The sequence below is a fragment of the Leptinotarsa decemlineata genome, unplaced genomic scaffold (assembly GCF_025532065.1).
Source record: "Leptinotarsa decemlineata unplaced genomic scaffold, Ldec_3_MD MMD2_tig00004307_RagTag_RagTag, whole genome shotgun sequence".
In the NCBI taxonomy this organism is placed as follows: Eukaryota; Metazoa; Arthropoda; class Insecta; order Coleoptera; family Chrysomelidae; genus Leptinotarsa; species Leptinotarsa decemlineata.
In genome coordinates this window covers 4,733,294-4,748,494 of record NW_027412606.1, presented here as the reverse complement: position 1 = coordinate 4,748,494, position 15,201 = coordinate 4,733,294, and the positions used below count along the sequence as shown (strand labels likewise).

The 15,201-nt window shown below is 31.8% G+C and overlaps 3 protein-coding genes across 3 annotated transcripts; 2 read left to right on the top strand and 1 right to left on the bottom strand.

The window, feature by feature from the left end:
• The first annotated feature begins 880 nt into the window (after positions 1-880).
• On the top strand, positions 881-3,796 carry LOC111513464 (uncharacterized). The gene is made up of 3 exons (XM_074178804.1): positions 881-1,166; positions 1,225-1,272; positions 1,325-3,796. Exons 1-3 carry the CDS (start codon positions 1,089-1,091, stop codon positions 2,423-2,425), a joined length of 1,227 nt encoding a protein of 408 aa, XP_074034905.1. The 5' UTR covers positions 881-1,088; the 3' UTR covers positions 2,426-3,796.
• A 167-nt stretch (positions 3,797-3,963) lies between these two features.
• LOC111513246 (mitochondrial import inner membrane translocase subunit Tim13) lies at positions 3,964-6,223 on the bottom strand. The gene is made up of 3 exons (XM_023169419.2): positions 5,963-6,223; positions 5,844-5,912; positions 3,964-4,174 (listed from the first exon to the last, which is right to left on the bottom strand). Exons 1-3 carry the CDS (start codon positions 6,059-6,061, stop codon positions 4,076-4,078), a joined length of 267 nt encoding a protein of 88 aa, XP_023025187.1. The 5' UTR covers positions 6,062-6,223; the 3' UTR covers positions 3,964-4,075.
• Positions 6,224-6,812: 589 nt separating this feature from the next.
• RtcB (RtcB RNA ligase) lies at positions 6,813-14,869 on the top strand. The gene is made up of 7 exons (XM_023169413.2): positions 6,813-7,183; positions 7,507-7,743; positions 8,488-8,666; positions 8,718-9,053; positions 9,105-9,239; positions 11,478-11,642; positions 14,334-14,869. Exons 1-7 carry the CDS (start codon positions 6,943-6,945, stop codon positions 14,559-14,561), a joined length of 1,521 nt encoding a protein of 506 aa, XP_023025181.1. The 5' UTR covers positions 6,813-6,942; the 3' UTR covers positions 14,562-14,869.
• The last annotated feature ends 332 nt before the right edge of the window (positions 14,870-15,201 follow it).

The window sequence follows — 15,201 nt, the reverse complement described above, 5'->3', positions numbered from 1 at the left end:
TTTTGAACACTTTACTGGATCTGGATCAGTTTGAGAAACAAAATTATAAACAATAAATTCCGCTAGCATTATTTCAGTCAAAACTGATCGTTTTAATCTGATCAAACAGTGTTTTCGGAATATGAAAGGTATACAGAAGTTCATTATCAGGATACGACGTCTATCGGAAATATTTGAACTGAGTAATACACTTACCAAGTTATGTCAGCTGCCCTTTACAAATTGTTTATTTTTGTGCTTTAAAAGTCTGCGAAAGTATTTCATTTCATCTACTCATAAATTTCTCAAGTCTACAATACTTGTACCATAAAACACTGTAATCTTGCCAGGATCACCTTGCCCTGGGAAGCTGGCGCCGAAGAAATATCTGGCGATGACCAGGAAAAATCTACGTCTTACAGTAGGATTTCTGACTGGCCACTGTCAGCTAAGGAAACACCTACATAATATGGGGCTAGTGGACACACCTCTATGCAGGATGTGTGAACAGGAAGATGAGACTGTCAGGCATGTCCTGTGCGAGTGCCCGGAGTTATCGTCAATAAGAGAGTGTGTGTTCGGCGAGTCTTGGCCTACACCTGCCGATATAAAGATGTCTCCCAGCGACCTGTCCACCTTCCTGAAAAGGACAGGATGGACGACGACCTAGGAGGACAACTCCTCGGGAGGATGTACAATGGGTCACATGTGGCCTAAGTGCGTGGGCTTACACTCACCCTCCCTACTCTACAGATACAGATACCATAAAACACTATTTTTCAAAGTCACAACTCAATATATAGCAAATTCCAAAACAACATATATAAGGATATGTTTTACAATGAGTTGTTTACCATTTGTTGAACACACCAGCTCCAGCGTCCTCGTCGAAAGTGGCAACGGCAACGTCGGCAACGCTGTACAGTTGTGGTATAGAGTTTTTCAAAATTTTTTGTTGTAGTCTAGAAAATAATTTTTGTATAATAATATAATCCTAGCACAATTTAAAAATTTTAATTTATTTTTGTTTCATTACCACAACTTTATTTAAATATTGTTTCGTTCATGATTACTATTGGCATTTGGTATAAGCATTATAACCTCAAAAAATGTCAGAGGAAGATATAGAATTGAGAGATTTGGTAGCTCAAACACTAGAATCAAATGGAACTCTTGCCAAAATAAAGGTTTTGGAACTCATTATCCAGCTTAAAAAATTAATTATAATAATTTATCTTTTTGTAGGCTCATTTGCGTGCCAGCATCTTTCTTGCATTGGATGAGGATGAGAAGGTAATATATTCTTTAATAAAAAGTAAGTACCTTCATTTTACGTTCTTTGCAGGTTAGCAGATTGAAGCCATCACTGAATAACAAAATTACTACTTTTCTAGAAACGGAAGAAGGAAGGGCAATGTTTTGTGTTGTTCATGAATTCTTGGAATTTTTTGACATGAACTTTACACTTTCTGTATACCAGTCCGAATCATATTGTGGCGGTAAATACAAATACGAAGGCAGTCAAAAATTGAGAGACAAATTGGGACTGGAAAATATTTCAAATACTTCTCCACTTTTATTCCATCTGTTGAAGGTCACTCAGACAAAAGCTAAAAGCATACAAATAAATCTCGATATTAGAGGAGATAAGGAAGAAAAGTCTGCAAGTGTGAATACCGAGTCTGATAATGTGAAAACTGTTGCTGACAGTATAAGTTCGGAAGTTGAGGATAATGAAAACTTATTATCAGTACGAGACATTTCCAGTGAGAGGAAATTTGATGCCACATTTAGTTTAACTAGCCCAACAGTAAATCTCTCGAAGACAGTTAGTGGTGATAAATATACTGATAAAAAATTTCAGAATGGTTCTCAGAGTATTAAAAATAAAATAAGTGATAATATAAGTGAGTCAAGTTCCTTGTTAGAAGACAGTGCTTTAATTAGTCTAGAAAGCCGCAATAGAGTTAATGAGGCAGTAACCAATGGCATTGGGGAAGAAAATTTGCTTCGAGATATGCAGGTTGATAAACCCAAAATATCTTTTCCCAAATCTGACAAAATGAAATCAAAAAATAGCCTAAGCAATCTTAGTGATCTACCACCTCTACCACTCGGTAAATCTCGTGTCAATGTTATTTTACCATCTTTGTATAGTAAGGAGTCCAAGGACAAATCTAATTCACAGGAGCATGATGAGTTATTTGATATGAGTGTTGAATATGAAGAAGACTTTATGTGTAGTGGGAATGATTTATCATTAAAATCAGATTCTTCTAAAATAAATTTACAGGAAGAATTGATTTCAGCAAATGCACCTACAAATATAAAAAATAATACAGGGTTAATGAAGAAAGACTTCAAACATAAAATACCCAGTATAAAGATTCCTGATTGTAATAAATCAATGAAACCTGCAGAAAACCAGACTAACAAAGATACATGAAGAAAATATATAACTGAATAATGTTGACAGTGAAAATATAATTCCAGATATTGGAAAATTAGGATGAAAATGAAGTTAGTCAGAAATGAGGGCAGCTATTTATCATTTGTGATGATTAGGTTTAGGATTTTTGTTTGAGGTGTAAATTCACATGTGAAATACAACTTGTGAATCTTCAAAATGTTGGACTTTTTTGGATGACAGAGAAGCTTAGGTAGGTCATTATTATAAACTACTTTTTTGCAGTGTATTTGAAACTTCTTCCGTTAAATATTGTGTTATAATTCTTAATCACATTGTGCTTTTGTCAATTAGTGGACAAGTTTGTAAATTAAAATAATAACTTCAGAGAATAATGCTCAAACAATTCGAATTTTATTTTTAGAGGGATTTCAATATACGTTTTTTTTTACTCAAAAATTAATTTGAAAAAATTTAAGGAAGTCAATGAATTTTCATAATGTTATATATTTTTTTAGTTACTTGATTTTTGTGCCATACATTAAAATCTTATTCAATTTTATATTGCCCGGAAAAATTCATTGAAACACCTATTTCAGGTTGAACGATAAAGTTATTTTTTATTGGTTTCTGGAAACACCAGTTGTGGCTTTTGGAATACGTTATTATTTGTTCCTATTAATGATTTGAAAACATTTTCATCCCATATTTTCAGGTATATTATTTTTTGGTAATAATACACCTGCCTTAATATCGTCTATCAACTCTCACTGCACATCTATTATTTCCATCTTGTTCAGAACAATTTTAACTTGATTTACAAATATTGTTACATTCCTCTCAATAATAATTGTTACATTTGAAGGATATGTTTTCCAATTTAAAAATAAAAATCAACTCTTTAACTTATCAATCCATTTTTAAGGAAATAAGTTTACGACTCAGGTTTATTAATTTCATTCTGGAAAACCAGTCCTTGGTCACAATGGCATATGTAGAGGCGGAATTTTATGTGATTAATATAAGCTGCATTACAGAAGGACACTTTGAAACCCAATTTTCTTGGCCGTTTTGAAGAAAGTACCATTTAAGTAGATTACATTACCAATGCTGTTTAATTGAAGTTTTTACATGTCTTTATTTTTTTGCATGCATGCCTTCCTAGATTGAGCTTCTATATATGCCACTATCTTGTGGTAGGTAATTTGTTCTCGTGTACTTAATTTATTTTATTCAAATGTTGTGCCTTGAAATGTGATTTTTTTAGATGCATGAGCGTTATCTGTGACAATAATTACTCATGAAAACTTCAAAAAAACTTACAAGATATTACTTAATGTCTTTGAACTCAGCACTGTGAATATTTATATTATTATTTTATATTGATACAATAAATATTGAAAAAAATAATTTCGAGTTTTCATTTTTATGATACACCTTATTATGTTCAGCATTTATTGAAATAATATCCATATCTCACTTAATACTTTTTCAGATGTATAATAATCTTGATATGCGAGATAAAGATATAGAGACATATGGTACAACATAATTTTAGTAAGAAAAATATTATGAAATCGTTTGTAACAAAAATTTAATTGAAAATGTGTTCGACTACAACTGACAAAACGTTGAACTAGCAGCATACTCCTTCAATTACATCAAATAAATGTACTTTTCAATTTATTTTCACATGCGACCCCTCTCCCTCTGGATTCTGATTCCATATGCTTTTGAAACTAAATTCCAAGAGTCCATATACCTATCCATACACATAGCTACACATTTCTGAAAAACAATAAGATTATTTGATTTTAAAGAAATTAATGGTCCTTGAATAGAAAACCAGAACATTTCAAGTTTTGATTAGTACCACGATATTTTAAATGGTTAAAAATCAAAAGTATTGAACATGAATGTTTCCACTGAGTTTTCTTTAGAAGGATTAGATATGAGCAATTATGCATCAGACAATGTGGCTCCTTTTCGTTACAATTTATATGCACTTTCGAATCACAGTGGGACTACATACAGGGCATTACACAGCATATTGCAGACACCCTTATAGTGGCACGTGGAATGAATACGATTCACACGTGTCCTCAATTTCACCAAAATCACTTGTGAGTGAGGAGGCATATGTCCTCATTTATGAATAGGAGGGAACAAAGCAGCACTTTTGAGGTGTTTTTTTTTCCTTCTCTCTTTTAATAAGCTAAATTCTGTTATTTGATTTGTATTTCATGATTCTTCTGATAATAAAGGTGTGATCCATTTTAAAAAATTCTCATTAATAGTAAAAATATAATGAGAGATCAACTTAACAGTTTATATGAAAAAACGGGGATGGCTAGAATCTAGCCTCGATATTTTTTTAACAATAGTAATTTGATTGGAAAGTGGACTGCGTATGTTATGTTAAATGACACTTCCTGAGTGGCTCAGGAATTATTGAAATTACTTAGCCAGGATGCGAGGGTAATTGTTAATGTCAAGACACAAAATGAAAAAAAAAGAAATATCAAGCTATCTTGAAATAATGTTTGAGATATTTCTTTCACCTTATTCTCATAAAATGCAACACTATCGCTTGGAAGGGTATCCTGTGACATGACATTCATGCAAAAAATATTTTCCGGTGATACTTATTGATTGGATCTAATTAAAAGTATGGATTTGAAAACTCCTGCTTGAAATTAGTCTGTTTAACGTGAATACATATAATATCAGGAGGCTTTTGATTATGTTAGTTTAGAACTTAATTTACTAACCAGATTTTTATTTTTGGGTCCACTTATCAAATATATTTCTATGTCGAATTATCAAATGTTAGTTCATGTTTTATATTTATTTTGCTATTTTTCTTATAATGTGAATTGGGTTTTCTCATTGAATAAACTAATAAAAAAATTAAATCAACATTAAATTTTTCAGATATATTTCGTTGTTCTGCGCAGGTAACTGCATAAAAAGTAAATTAGTGACTGCTTTCCAAATTCAATCAACCGAGTAATGTTTATGATTATCAGAAGTAAAAATGAATATGCAGTCTAAGAAAAAGTTCAATTTGTAGGCCCAATCTAATGTACTTGAAATTGTCCCTCATAATTTGATTTGGTTCAGTCAAGCTTTTATAAATAAATCTTTCTGTCAACAGCATTGACTGCTTCAGTCACTGGTCTCATGTTCTGGAAAGGCTATATTAATAACTCTATGAGCCACCTGGGATTATCATAGCTATAAGCAATCCTGTCACTCATGTAAAATAGGAGAATCAATCGACTTTCCACTAGATAAATTCTCGAGCGAAAAATATTAGCCGTGACCCTTGGAGCGTGAGTCTGGCAGTTCTGCGCCAATTCACTACTGTTAGCACAACAGATGACTATAGAAATCTGACAAGGCAGTTGTAAAACTCAATGGTTCTGATGAGATACCACATTTAAAACATACTCACTTGTTCTGAACTATCTAAGGAGGTTCCTGGTTTGGATATACATTTTTTGAAACATTTTTCAGTCATTTTCTAAAAAAAAAAAAATTAAAATTGTCTCACGTTTTCCGAATTTTACTTACTGTTAGAAGTTCCTGAGCATTAGCCACAGCAATTTGCTGTTTCACTTGGTCCATGAGCTCATCTTTTTGGGATCCCGTTAATGCAGAAATATTGTCCATTTTTAATTTATTTTTCAGTGGAAATTTCTAATTTCCACTAAATAGATCAAGATCAAGCCACAACAGAAGAAAGTTAGAGGTTGTTAGGTTAATAGGCTGATGTTCTCCTCATCCAAACTTTAAGTCAATTCTCAGTTAGTTACGTCATAGAGAACGTGTTTGATTTTTCCGTATTTCCGAACGTCTCTGACAAAGAAAGTGCGTAAGTGGCCGGTAAAGTTAATACATTTTGAAATAGTGACCAATTTATGGATTAGTTTTAGAATTTACGATGAAAATGGTAACGCAGGATGATCAAAACCCAAACTGGCTTTATACTACTTGTATTTGTTACTGAAGTCCTTCAAGGACATTCTCAAACGAATACAAAGAAACTTTCAATTATCATTTTTCACAATGATCTCTTACCACGTAGTAACGGCTACATCCATCAGTTTAAAATATGATGATATGATGTATAACAATTATATCGATGTAGCAGAATTCCCACTTATTGATTTTTTCTATCCATAGTGAATATTTTCAAACTGTGACAGGTGAGAATTTTTTTTTAATTTTATATTTGTTATTCAATAAAATATGAAGTGTATGTTTATAAACAATTTCATCATTTAACATCGCAATAAGGTTGCCAGTAATTTGCCAGTAATATACAAGTATTTTTTATCCAGTTTTGGAGTATTTCGTTGGCGACACTGACGACACTGTCGACTTGGGAACTGGAACATGAACTTAGCCACAGAATAATTGTTTACTATTCTATGACTTAGGTGTTCGGCCGGCTATAATAATAGTCTGAAAGAATAGAAATAAGTTCAGTATTTTTTAAATACATTTTTATGGTAATTGTTGTATTTATTTAGGTTTTACATCTTTTCAAAATGGTAGTGAGACAATACCAACAAGAACTTGAGTATTTGGAAAAAATCTCTCCATATTCCTGGAAAATAAAAAAAGGTTTTCAACCTAATATGAATGTGGAAGGAATATTTTATGTGAACCAAACTTTAGAAAAGTTGATGTTGGATGAGCTTAGAAACGCTTGTCGTCCCGGGATGGTCGGTGGCTTTCTACCTGGAGTGAAACAAATAGCCAATGTAGCTGCTCTGCCAGGAATTGTGGGTGAGATAATTTGAAAGCATCTATCTACTTATATTTTGTTAGGAGATCCAAAATGAGGTGAATATGAAACATTTACAAATTGGATGGAAAAATTACTTACACTGAATTACATGAAAATTACTTTTTCCTATTCAATTTGTACTCTATATTTATGAAAGTAGCTTCATCAGTAATCGATGAAGCTACTGTGTAGCGAAACGCATTTTGAATAAAATGTACCTATTGTGAAAATTCTACAACTAGTTGGATAGTATAAAAGTATGTGTTTTATTGCTTATTTTGTTGATACATCTGCATTTTTAATTGTCTTATCTGTATTTCAGGTAGGTCAGTTGGCCTTCCAGATGTTCATTCTGGATATGGTTTTGCCATTGGTAACATGGCAGCTTTCGACATGGATAACCCTGACTCAATAGTGTCCCCAGGGGGAGTAGGGTTTGATATCAATTGTGGAGTTAGATTATTACGCACAAATCTCTTTGAACAAGATGTCATGCCTGTCAAGGAACAGCTAGCTCAGAGCCTTTTCGATCATATTCCTGTTGGTGTTGGTTCCAAAGGTAATATTTATTATTTCATGAAATGATAGGGAGTTTTGATACAAAATAATTCTGTTTAAAAGTGTTTCAAACAGAATTATATAATTGTCTACTTTGTAGTAATACTTCGATTAATAATTTACAGAATGTAATAAAATTCCATTTTTTCCATTTTTTAAAAACTGATAAGTACTCCAAATATCACTAAGTTAATTTTTTACTTAGTCGTGCACTTTTTCTTTATGCTTTAAAGCCTTTCGTTTTCTCACTCAATGAGTGAGAAATGAGCCGATTTAGCAGCAGACAAACCAAGTTCCTTATAAGTTATTCTCACTGCAAAACACCCTGAAGGTAGCTTTATTCCGTGATCTAGGCAGTCAAAGTCACAAAACACTGCAGCTGATTACTCTTTTTTAATAATGTTTCCATAACCATCGAATAACAAAGAAAATTAGCATCGTAGGTGTTCATTTTTAATTGAAAGCCGAACTGGCTATTGATTATGATATTATTTTTTGAAAAACTTGTTTATATCAAATTTAAATTGAGTAGTCGCTTGAAAAAAGTTCTAGACTCTCACCAACAATTCTAGCAATGGTTCTCAACTTTTCAGTTTCAAATTTTCTTATTATTACCTCATTTAATATTCAGTTGAAAACATTTATTTACACTAGTAACGCTAGTAACGCTAACTGACTATGGTTTGATATTTTTTCCTTAAATTCTGTTGAGATCATATGTTTTTGAATCTAATTTCAATTCAAGGAATCATTCCCATGAACGCTAGGGATCTAGAAGAGGCATTAGAAATGGGTATGGACTGGTCACTGCGAGAAGGTTATATATGGGCAGAAGATAAAGAACATTGTGAAGAATATGGTAGAATGTTGAATGCTGATCCATCTAAAGTCAGCGTGAGAGCTAAAAAAAGAGGATTGCCCCAGGTCTGAATTGAAAAAAATATTTTCTTTGAGTCGACTAATAATTCATTTCAGCTGGGAACTTTAGGGGCTGGAAACCACTATGCTGAAATTCAAGTAGTTGATGAAATATATGACAAATGGGCTGCTTCTAAAATGGGCATTGAAGAGAAAGGCCAGGTCTGTGTTATGATTCATTCTGGTAGTAGAGGATTTGGTCACCAGGTTGCTACCGATGCACTCGTTCAGATGGAAAAAGCAATGAAGAGAGACAATATTGAAACGAACGATAGGCAGTTGGCTTGTGCAAGAATAACCAGCCAAGAAGGACAAGATTATTTGAAATCCATGGCGGCTGCTGCAAATTTTGCATGGGTCAATAGAAGTTCAATGACATTCCTTAGCAGACAGGTATGGTGAGGTTATTTCTTGCAGTTCCATACTGAGCGTTTCATTCCACAGGCCTTTGCGAAAAAATTTGGTTTGGCTCCAGACGATCTAGACATGCATGTGATTTACGACGTGTCTCATAACATAGCCAAAGTAGAAGAGCATATTGTGGATGGGAAACCTAAAACCCTCTTGGTTCACAGAAAGGTAATTCCAAAGTATTAACTAACTCTTTGATTAATTTTGATAAAATGGTGTAATAACCTTAACTATACGAAAGAGTGAGGAATTTGCAATATTTATTTATTCATTTATCCTGAATATATACAGACAGAGTCCAATTACATATACACAGTACCTAAACTACACTAAACCTAACACATATATAGATAAAAAGATACAATTGACAATAAAATTATTATAAATATAAAATCCCTATAATGTAATATATGAAATCATTGCAAATAGGTGTTAAAAAATATAGGAAATAGAAACGGGCTAGTGTGTAAATTCATAATATATATGTCATATCTGTAAAAATAAAAGAAACACGTAACATTAATTCATTCTTATTGAATAGAGAATAACAGAGATCTGAGATTGGTTGGGGTAATGTTTAAAATATCGATATCAGTGTTTTCAACTAATTTGTTTGTAGTTATCAAGAAGCAATCAACTGAAGAATTTACGTTGTTGGCGAGTGTTTTTATAGTACGATTTGTCTTTAGCCTCAAAATAGGTCCCAGTTTCCATGATTACCTCATCGGCGCTAAATTTCTTTCCAGCGAGTATTCTCTTGAAGTCTGAGAACAGAAAAAAGGCGCTGACGATTGTTTTGATTCTGTTGTGAAACGATGGAGTCATGTTTCATCTGTTGTCCCATACTGACGCATAAATTCGGGTTTGTTATGTTGGAACAGCTTCAAACTCTGCTCAGAATCAATAATTCGTTGTTGTTATTGGTCGATTGTGAGATCGCGCGGCACCCACTTTGAACAGAGCTTTTGCATGTTTTTTGAGAGTAATGAAGACATTTATTATTATTAATATATATTTTCTCTATAAGACAATATGTTTGGTAATGTTGATTTTTATTGTTACTTTGGTGTTAGTATCCCAAATAGTGTATGTCCTCCATTATCTGAGTGATAAGTTAACCTACACAAGTAGTATTCATACACACTCCGCTAGAAATAGAATAGGAAATTTTTATATCAACAGAGAGCATGTAGCTTGTGACTCTTTGTATAGTTCTGGTCTGATTGCATTAAATCGAAGACCTTCATTATCTACTTATGGGGTAAATTATTTTCCTATTTTTTCAGACAAAGTTTATTTCGATGATATAGATCAAGGTTGACTAGAATATTATGGTGGTCAGAATTTATTTAAATTATTTAAACAAAAATAATATTTATTCAACTTTTGTCAAAAAATCATATAAAAATTTATTTATTTTTATTTGTTTGCTGATCAATATTTTTAGTTTATAATATTTTATATTCATATAGCTTAATTTAGAGCATAGTATTGAAGATACTAAGGTAATGAAATATTTATGATTATTTATAAGATATGGTCTAATTTTACAATGAAAATGTAATATTTTTTGTTTTTTTAAGTATGGAGTCTCTTAACGTTTTAATTTTTATTTTTTGTTTCAATTGTTCTATTTTTACTTGTACTTTCTTTCACTATTATTTCATTTAAGATTTTTTGCTTAATAAAATTGTTAATTTCAGCTATTCATTTTTAATTATTCTTTTTATTAGTTCTTTCAAGGATTTAAAATCATTTTAAACAATATCAGTCAATGGAAGTCCAAACTTATGAAGCTCATCATGAAACATTGTTAATCACCTTCAAACAAATCTTATGAAACAGTTACGGTTATCATGTATAAAAACACATAATTCGAATATATACAGGCATGGTAATGTTAGTATTTCAAAATTTTAAAAAATACTCCAACAGCTTATAATTCTTGAGATTCCTGTTATACATCTTATAATCTTTTTGTGGGTGACAAAAACATCTTTGCAAACGGAGAAAGCTTCTCAAAAAGTAATACCTTACCGAAGACGGGTTTCGACTTGAGCATGATACAGCTTAATGAGCTGTTTCTGGTCTAAAATATCACGGATGTTTCCCAGAAGATAACTTATGGAGTTCAATTTTGATATAACTGTTCCACAATGAGATTTCCAGCTGAGAAATTCATACAAGTGTACGCCAAAAAACTTCACTGTAGAACACGGAGAAATTTCATCATCTTGAATTCTCAAGTTATGCGCCGCTTGCTTCTGTGAACTGTGAACATATACGAATGTAATTTGAACATTCACCTTATTTTTTGAAAAGACCTCAGTGAGCGAATAAAACTAAAAATTTATTTTTAATTCCTGATAATTTTGTGATTCTCGAATATTATTTTTACTCATTCAGGGTTCTACAAGAGCATTTCCTCCACACCATCCACTTATACCAGTTGACTATCAGCTAACGGGACAACCTGTGCTCATTGGAGGAACTATGGGTACGTGCAGTTATGTATTGACAGGTACAGAACAGGGAATGTTGGAAACATTTGGATCTACTTGTCACGGAGCTGTAAGTTCATTTTACACAAAAGTTTTATAGACCAGTGCAGAATAGGAAACTTATAAAAAAATTAAATCATGAAAATTACATTGAGAATCAAAAAATATCATTGTAATAGAGCCTTTGAAACAATTTTTTTAATGCTATTCGTTCTATAGAAACAATTGAAGTTTATTAAAAATTTAAATTTCGTCACGTGACCAAAACGTCCAGCCATTGGATGTGACGTCATACTGTATTTCACCAGTCGCCATTCCATTTATGTTGAACTGTTTGCGTTTGCTGTTTCGAAGTTTATGTTGTTTATTGTGATATTTTTGTCCAAATCTGTGGTTTTTACTGTGTTTAGTTGATTTTACACAGTATTATTTACCATTAAGTGTGTAAATATGAACAAACATGACCGACGACTGATTTACAAAAGGTCAATCCGATAATCTGCCAGTTGTTGACATGTTTATGGTAGCAAACTTCATTAAAGAAGCTGAACATTTTTCTCTTGGTGAAGTACATGGAGTTGAAATAGACAAGTAAGTACAGTTATTATTTGTTGTAAGTTTAATCACTATGTATAAATTCTATGTAGGTACCTCTTTAATAAAAAACCTAAACCAGTAGTTCTTCACACTTTGTCGAATATGTTTTTGTAAATTGGCTTTGCCATTAAATAAATAAGTAAATGTTTAATTTAGTTTTTTATTTTCCAATATCCGTAGCCTGAACGCAATTATATCACAAATCAGATAGGTAAATAATATGTAAATAATCACATTAAAATGGTCTCCACATACATGAAGAGTTTTGCTGTTATGTGAAATATTTTTATTCGGTCTGCATGCATTTAACCATTTTGTTCGACGATTGCAATCACCTTCAGGTACTCTTATAAATATTTTATTGGGTGATTTAATGGTAGTTTTTGTACAATGCAATATTTGTAATATTGTTTGTGTTTCATTGCCTTTGAATTTGAAAGTTCTTGTTAGATTTATAAATTTAACAACACACAAACAAAGCTGAATCAGGATTAAACACAAATTACTAAATTATACAAGTCAATAATACCAATCTATTAAAAGAACAGGATATCATTACATTTTACACAAAAGCGTTTCGCTACAGTTGCTTAAATAAGTAGATTTAAACAGCAGTCACAGCCTGCGCCATATGAGTGCACCCGGATTGATACAGTATGACGTCATGACAGTTCGCGTCTTTAAACGCATGTTTGAATTGGTTTTTCAACGCAAGAAACTTTTTATATTTTTTATAAACTGACTATCAATATTTCACTGCTCATATTATGCATTACTTTATAGTTATCATAGCAGAATACATTTATGATGTAAAAATAAATCTGCAAGTTCCCTATTCTGTTAGAAACTAAAAAAGGAAAAAAAAATTATTGATAGCATAAAAATAATTAGAAAAAGTAGGAAATATAATGATGTAATATAATGTAATATAAGTAATATAATGATTATTAGTAAATATAATATAATAATTAGTCTGTTCAAGGTTTAAAAACAAGCACTTTTCCCAATTACGAGAAATAAAATAGTTTTCACGATGAGCATTTCACCAACCAAGATGACTAGTTTATTTAATAATACCAATACCAACATAAAAATAAAATGTTATACTGAATATTTATATTAAAAAAAATTCAGACATATCCATAACTAAAGAAGGTGTTAACATAAAATATCGTAGAAAACAAATAACATTGGTAGGAGACAAAAACAAATGATATTTGTAGAAAAAAAAAATCAAAAGATTTCTATATAAAAGTTGTAGAATTTTTATACAGCATTCATATTAAACATTCTTCAATGCTGAGTCTAGTTTCGGTGAAAATGATAAAAAAACAGTTTTCACTTCTAAACTCAACACTATTTTATCACCCATACCTTGTATTAAATGTAATTTATTTTTTCCTTAACGAGCACATTTTCACTACAAAGTCGCTTCCCGCTGTCTGTCCCTATGCTTTGATCTTTAAAACTACGCAAGGGATGTTAATGGGTGTTATTTTAATAGTTGTAGCAGTTCAAGAGGAAGGTTTATATGTATATTACATTCATAACATAGAGAAACACAGATAATTTTATAGGTTTCCAATATGATGTCGTAAATTAACACATTTTTTTGCCCTTACATTACAAACCTATGAGATAAATCAAAAAATGTAGTACAGTATTGTACACCTTGAAAAGGTCTACAAAAAAGTCCGCGCTGGTATATGTCTATCTCTTAGGGATACCTCACAATACCTTTTTTATTATCAAGAAATAATGGCCTAGTTACGAAACGATTTTAAGCAATACAGCAATAATCTTTATCCTATTAAGTACCTTAAATACATTGTGCCTTCAATATAGATCAATATGGCTTTTTACAGCATGTAATTTAAATGAACATTTTTAAAGATATTACAGATTTAAAATGCATAGCGGTTGCGGCGGTAGCGGCCGGGGAGGCGGCGGAGCGTGCGTGATTAGCAACGATCGCACGCGTTTATATATATATTTAGTATCAGCATTGATCCCGTGCGGAGCCAAGGCGGATCGCTAGTTTTTTCCTATATAACTATTTCTATGTTGTTAATAATTTTGTCCTCATCAAAAATAATTTGCATTGGTCTGTTCTAGTTTCTACTCATGATAGTTCTGTTTTAAATGTTCTTCAAATTTTCTTCAGGGCCGGGCATTATCAAGAGCGAAATCTAGGAGAAACTTAGACTATACTAGTGTCCTGAGGAAAATGGAGTATATGGGAATCTCAATCCGAGTTGCATCACCCAAATTAGTCATGGAGGAGGCTCCCGAGTCGTATAAAAATGTTACTGATGTAGTAAATACCTGTCATGCAGCTGGAATTTCAAAAAAGTGTATCAAACTGCGACCAATTGCTGTGATCAAGGGCTAACTTTTCGTGTTTTCAAAATTTTTCATTTGGCATTTATCGATTTATTTCATTAATGACGAACATTTTGTACGAATAATTCTTCAAAAATAATAACTTGGTACAAAATGTTGAAGACTCGCTCACACAAAAAACTATTTGAAATCCCAACTGAGTGATGCTTATACTGTCAGTACAGTTGTATAATGACAGTAAACTTCAATGATGGCCAGAACCAATGAAATTTTCATCAGCTGGCTTCAACGAGGAAAAATAAACTTATTTACTGTTACATGTATCAGTACATTTTTAAATAAACTAATGACTATCAATTCGTTATTTTTTTTCTAAGAAATTTGATGAAATTTCGTAACATTTTATTGTTTCAGCTCTATTATAATGCTATAATGCAAAAAATATCTTTGCCTCATTGATGATTTATAAGGGGGGCTCATATTGAAAATATAAATAGAATGATTTCAAAATCTTCCAGAGGACGGTCGATAGTAACATTGAATCTTCCTCAAAAACTTTTTTTTGATTCAAAAGTTTTGTCCGTTTTTATGAGTCTACTTTAAACTGTAATATAATAATAATAATGTCTTTTATTCACCAACGTAAAAAGAAAAGTCCACAAGAAAAAGACAATGGGTTTGGTAAAATC

What these genes read in the sequence shown, in the direction of transcription:
- LOC111513464 (XM_074178804.1), top strand. Translation starts at nt 1,089, where the DNA reads ATGTCAGAGGAAGATATAGAATTGAGAGATTTGGTAGCTCAAACACTA. An exon ending in GAACTCTTGCCAAAATAAAG is followed by an intron (nt 1,167 to 1,224) that starts GTTTTGGAACTC and finishes ATCTTTTTGTAG; the next exon opens with GCTCATTTGCGTGCCAGCAT. An exon ending in CATTGGATGAGGATGAGAAG is followed by an intron (nt 1,273 to 1,324) that starts GTAATATATTCT and finishes CGTTCTTTGCAG; the next exon opens with GTTAGCAGATTGAAGCCATC.
- LOC111513246 (XM_023169419.2), bottom strand. Translation starts at nt 6,061, where the DNA reads ATGGACAATATTTCTGCATTAACGGGATCCCAAAAAGATGAGCTCATG. An exon ending in ATGCTCAGGAACTTCTAACA is followed by an intron (nt 5,913 to 5,962) that starts GTAAGTAAAATT and finishes TTTTTTTTTTAG; the next exon opens with AAAATGACTGAAAAATGTTT. An exon ending in CCTTAGATAGTTCAGAACAA is followed by an intron (nt 4,175 to 5,843) that starts GTGAGTATGTTT and finishes ATTGTTTTTCAG; the next exon opens with AAATGTGTAGCTATGTGTAT.
- RtcB (XM_023169413.2), top strand. Translation starts at nt 6,943, where the DNA reads ATGGTAGTGAGACAATACCAACAAGAACTTGAGTATTTGGAAAAAATC. An exon ending in TGACATTCCTTAGCAGACAG is followed by an intron (nt 9,054 to 9,104) that starts GTATGGTGAGGT and finishes TTCATTCCACAG; the next exon opens with GCCTTTGCGAAAAAATTTGG. An exon ending in CCCTCTTGGTTCACAGAAAG is followed by an intron (nt 9,240 to 11,477) that starts GTAATTCCAAAG and finishes TTACTCATTCAG; the next exon opens with GGTTCTACAAGAGCATTTCC.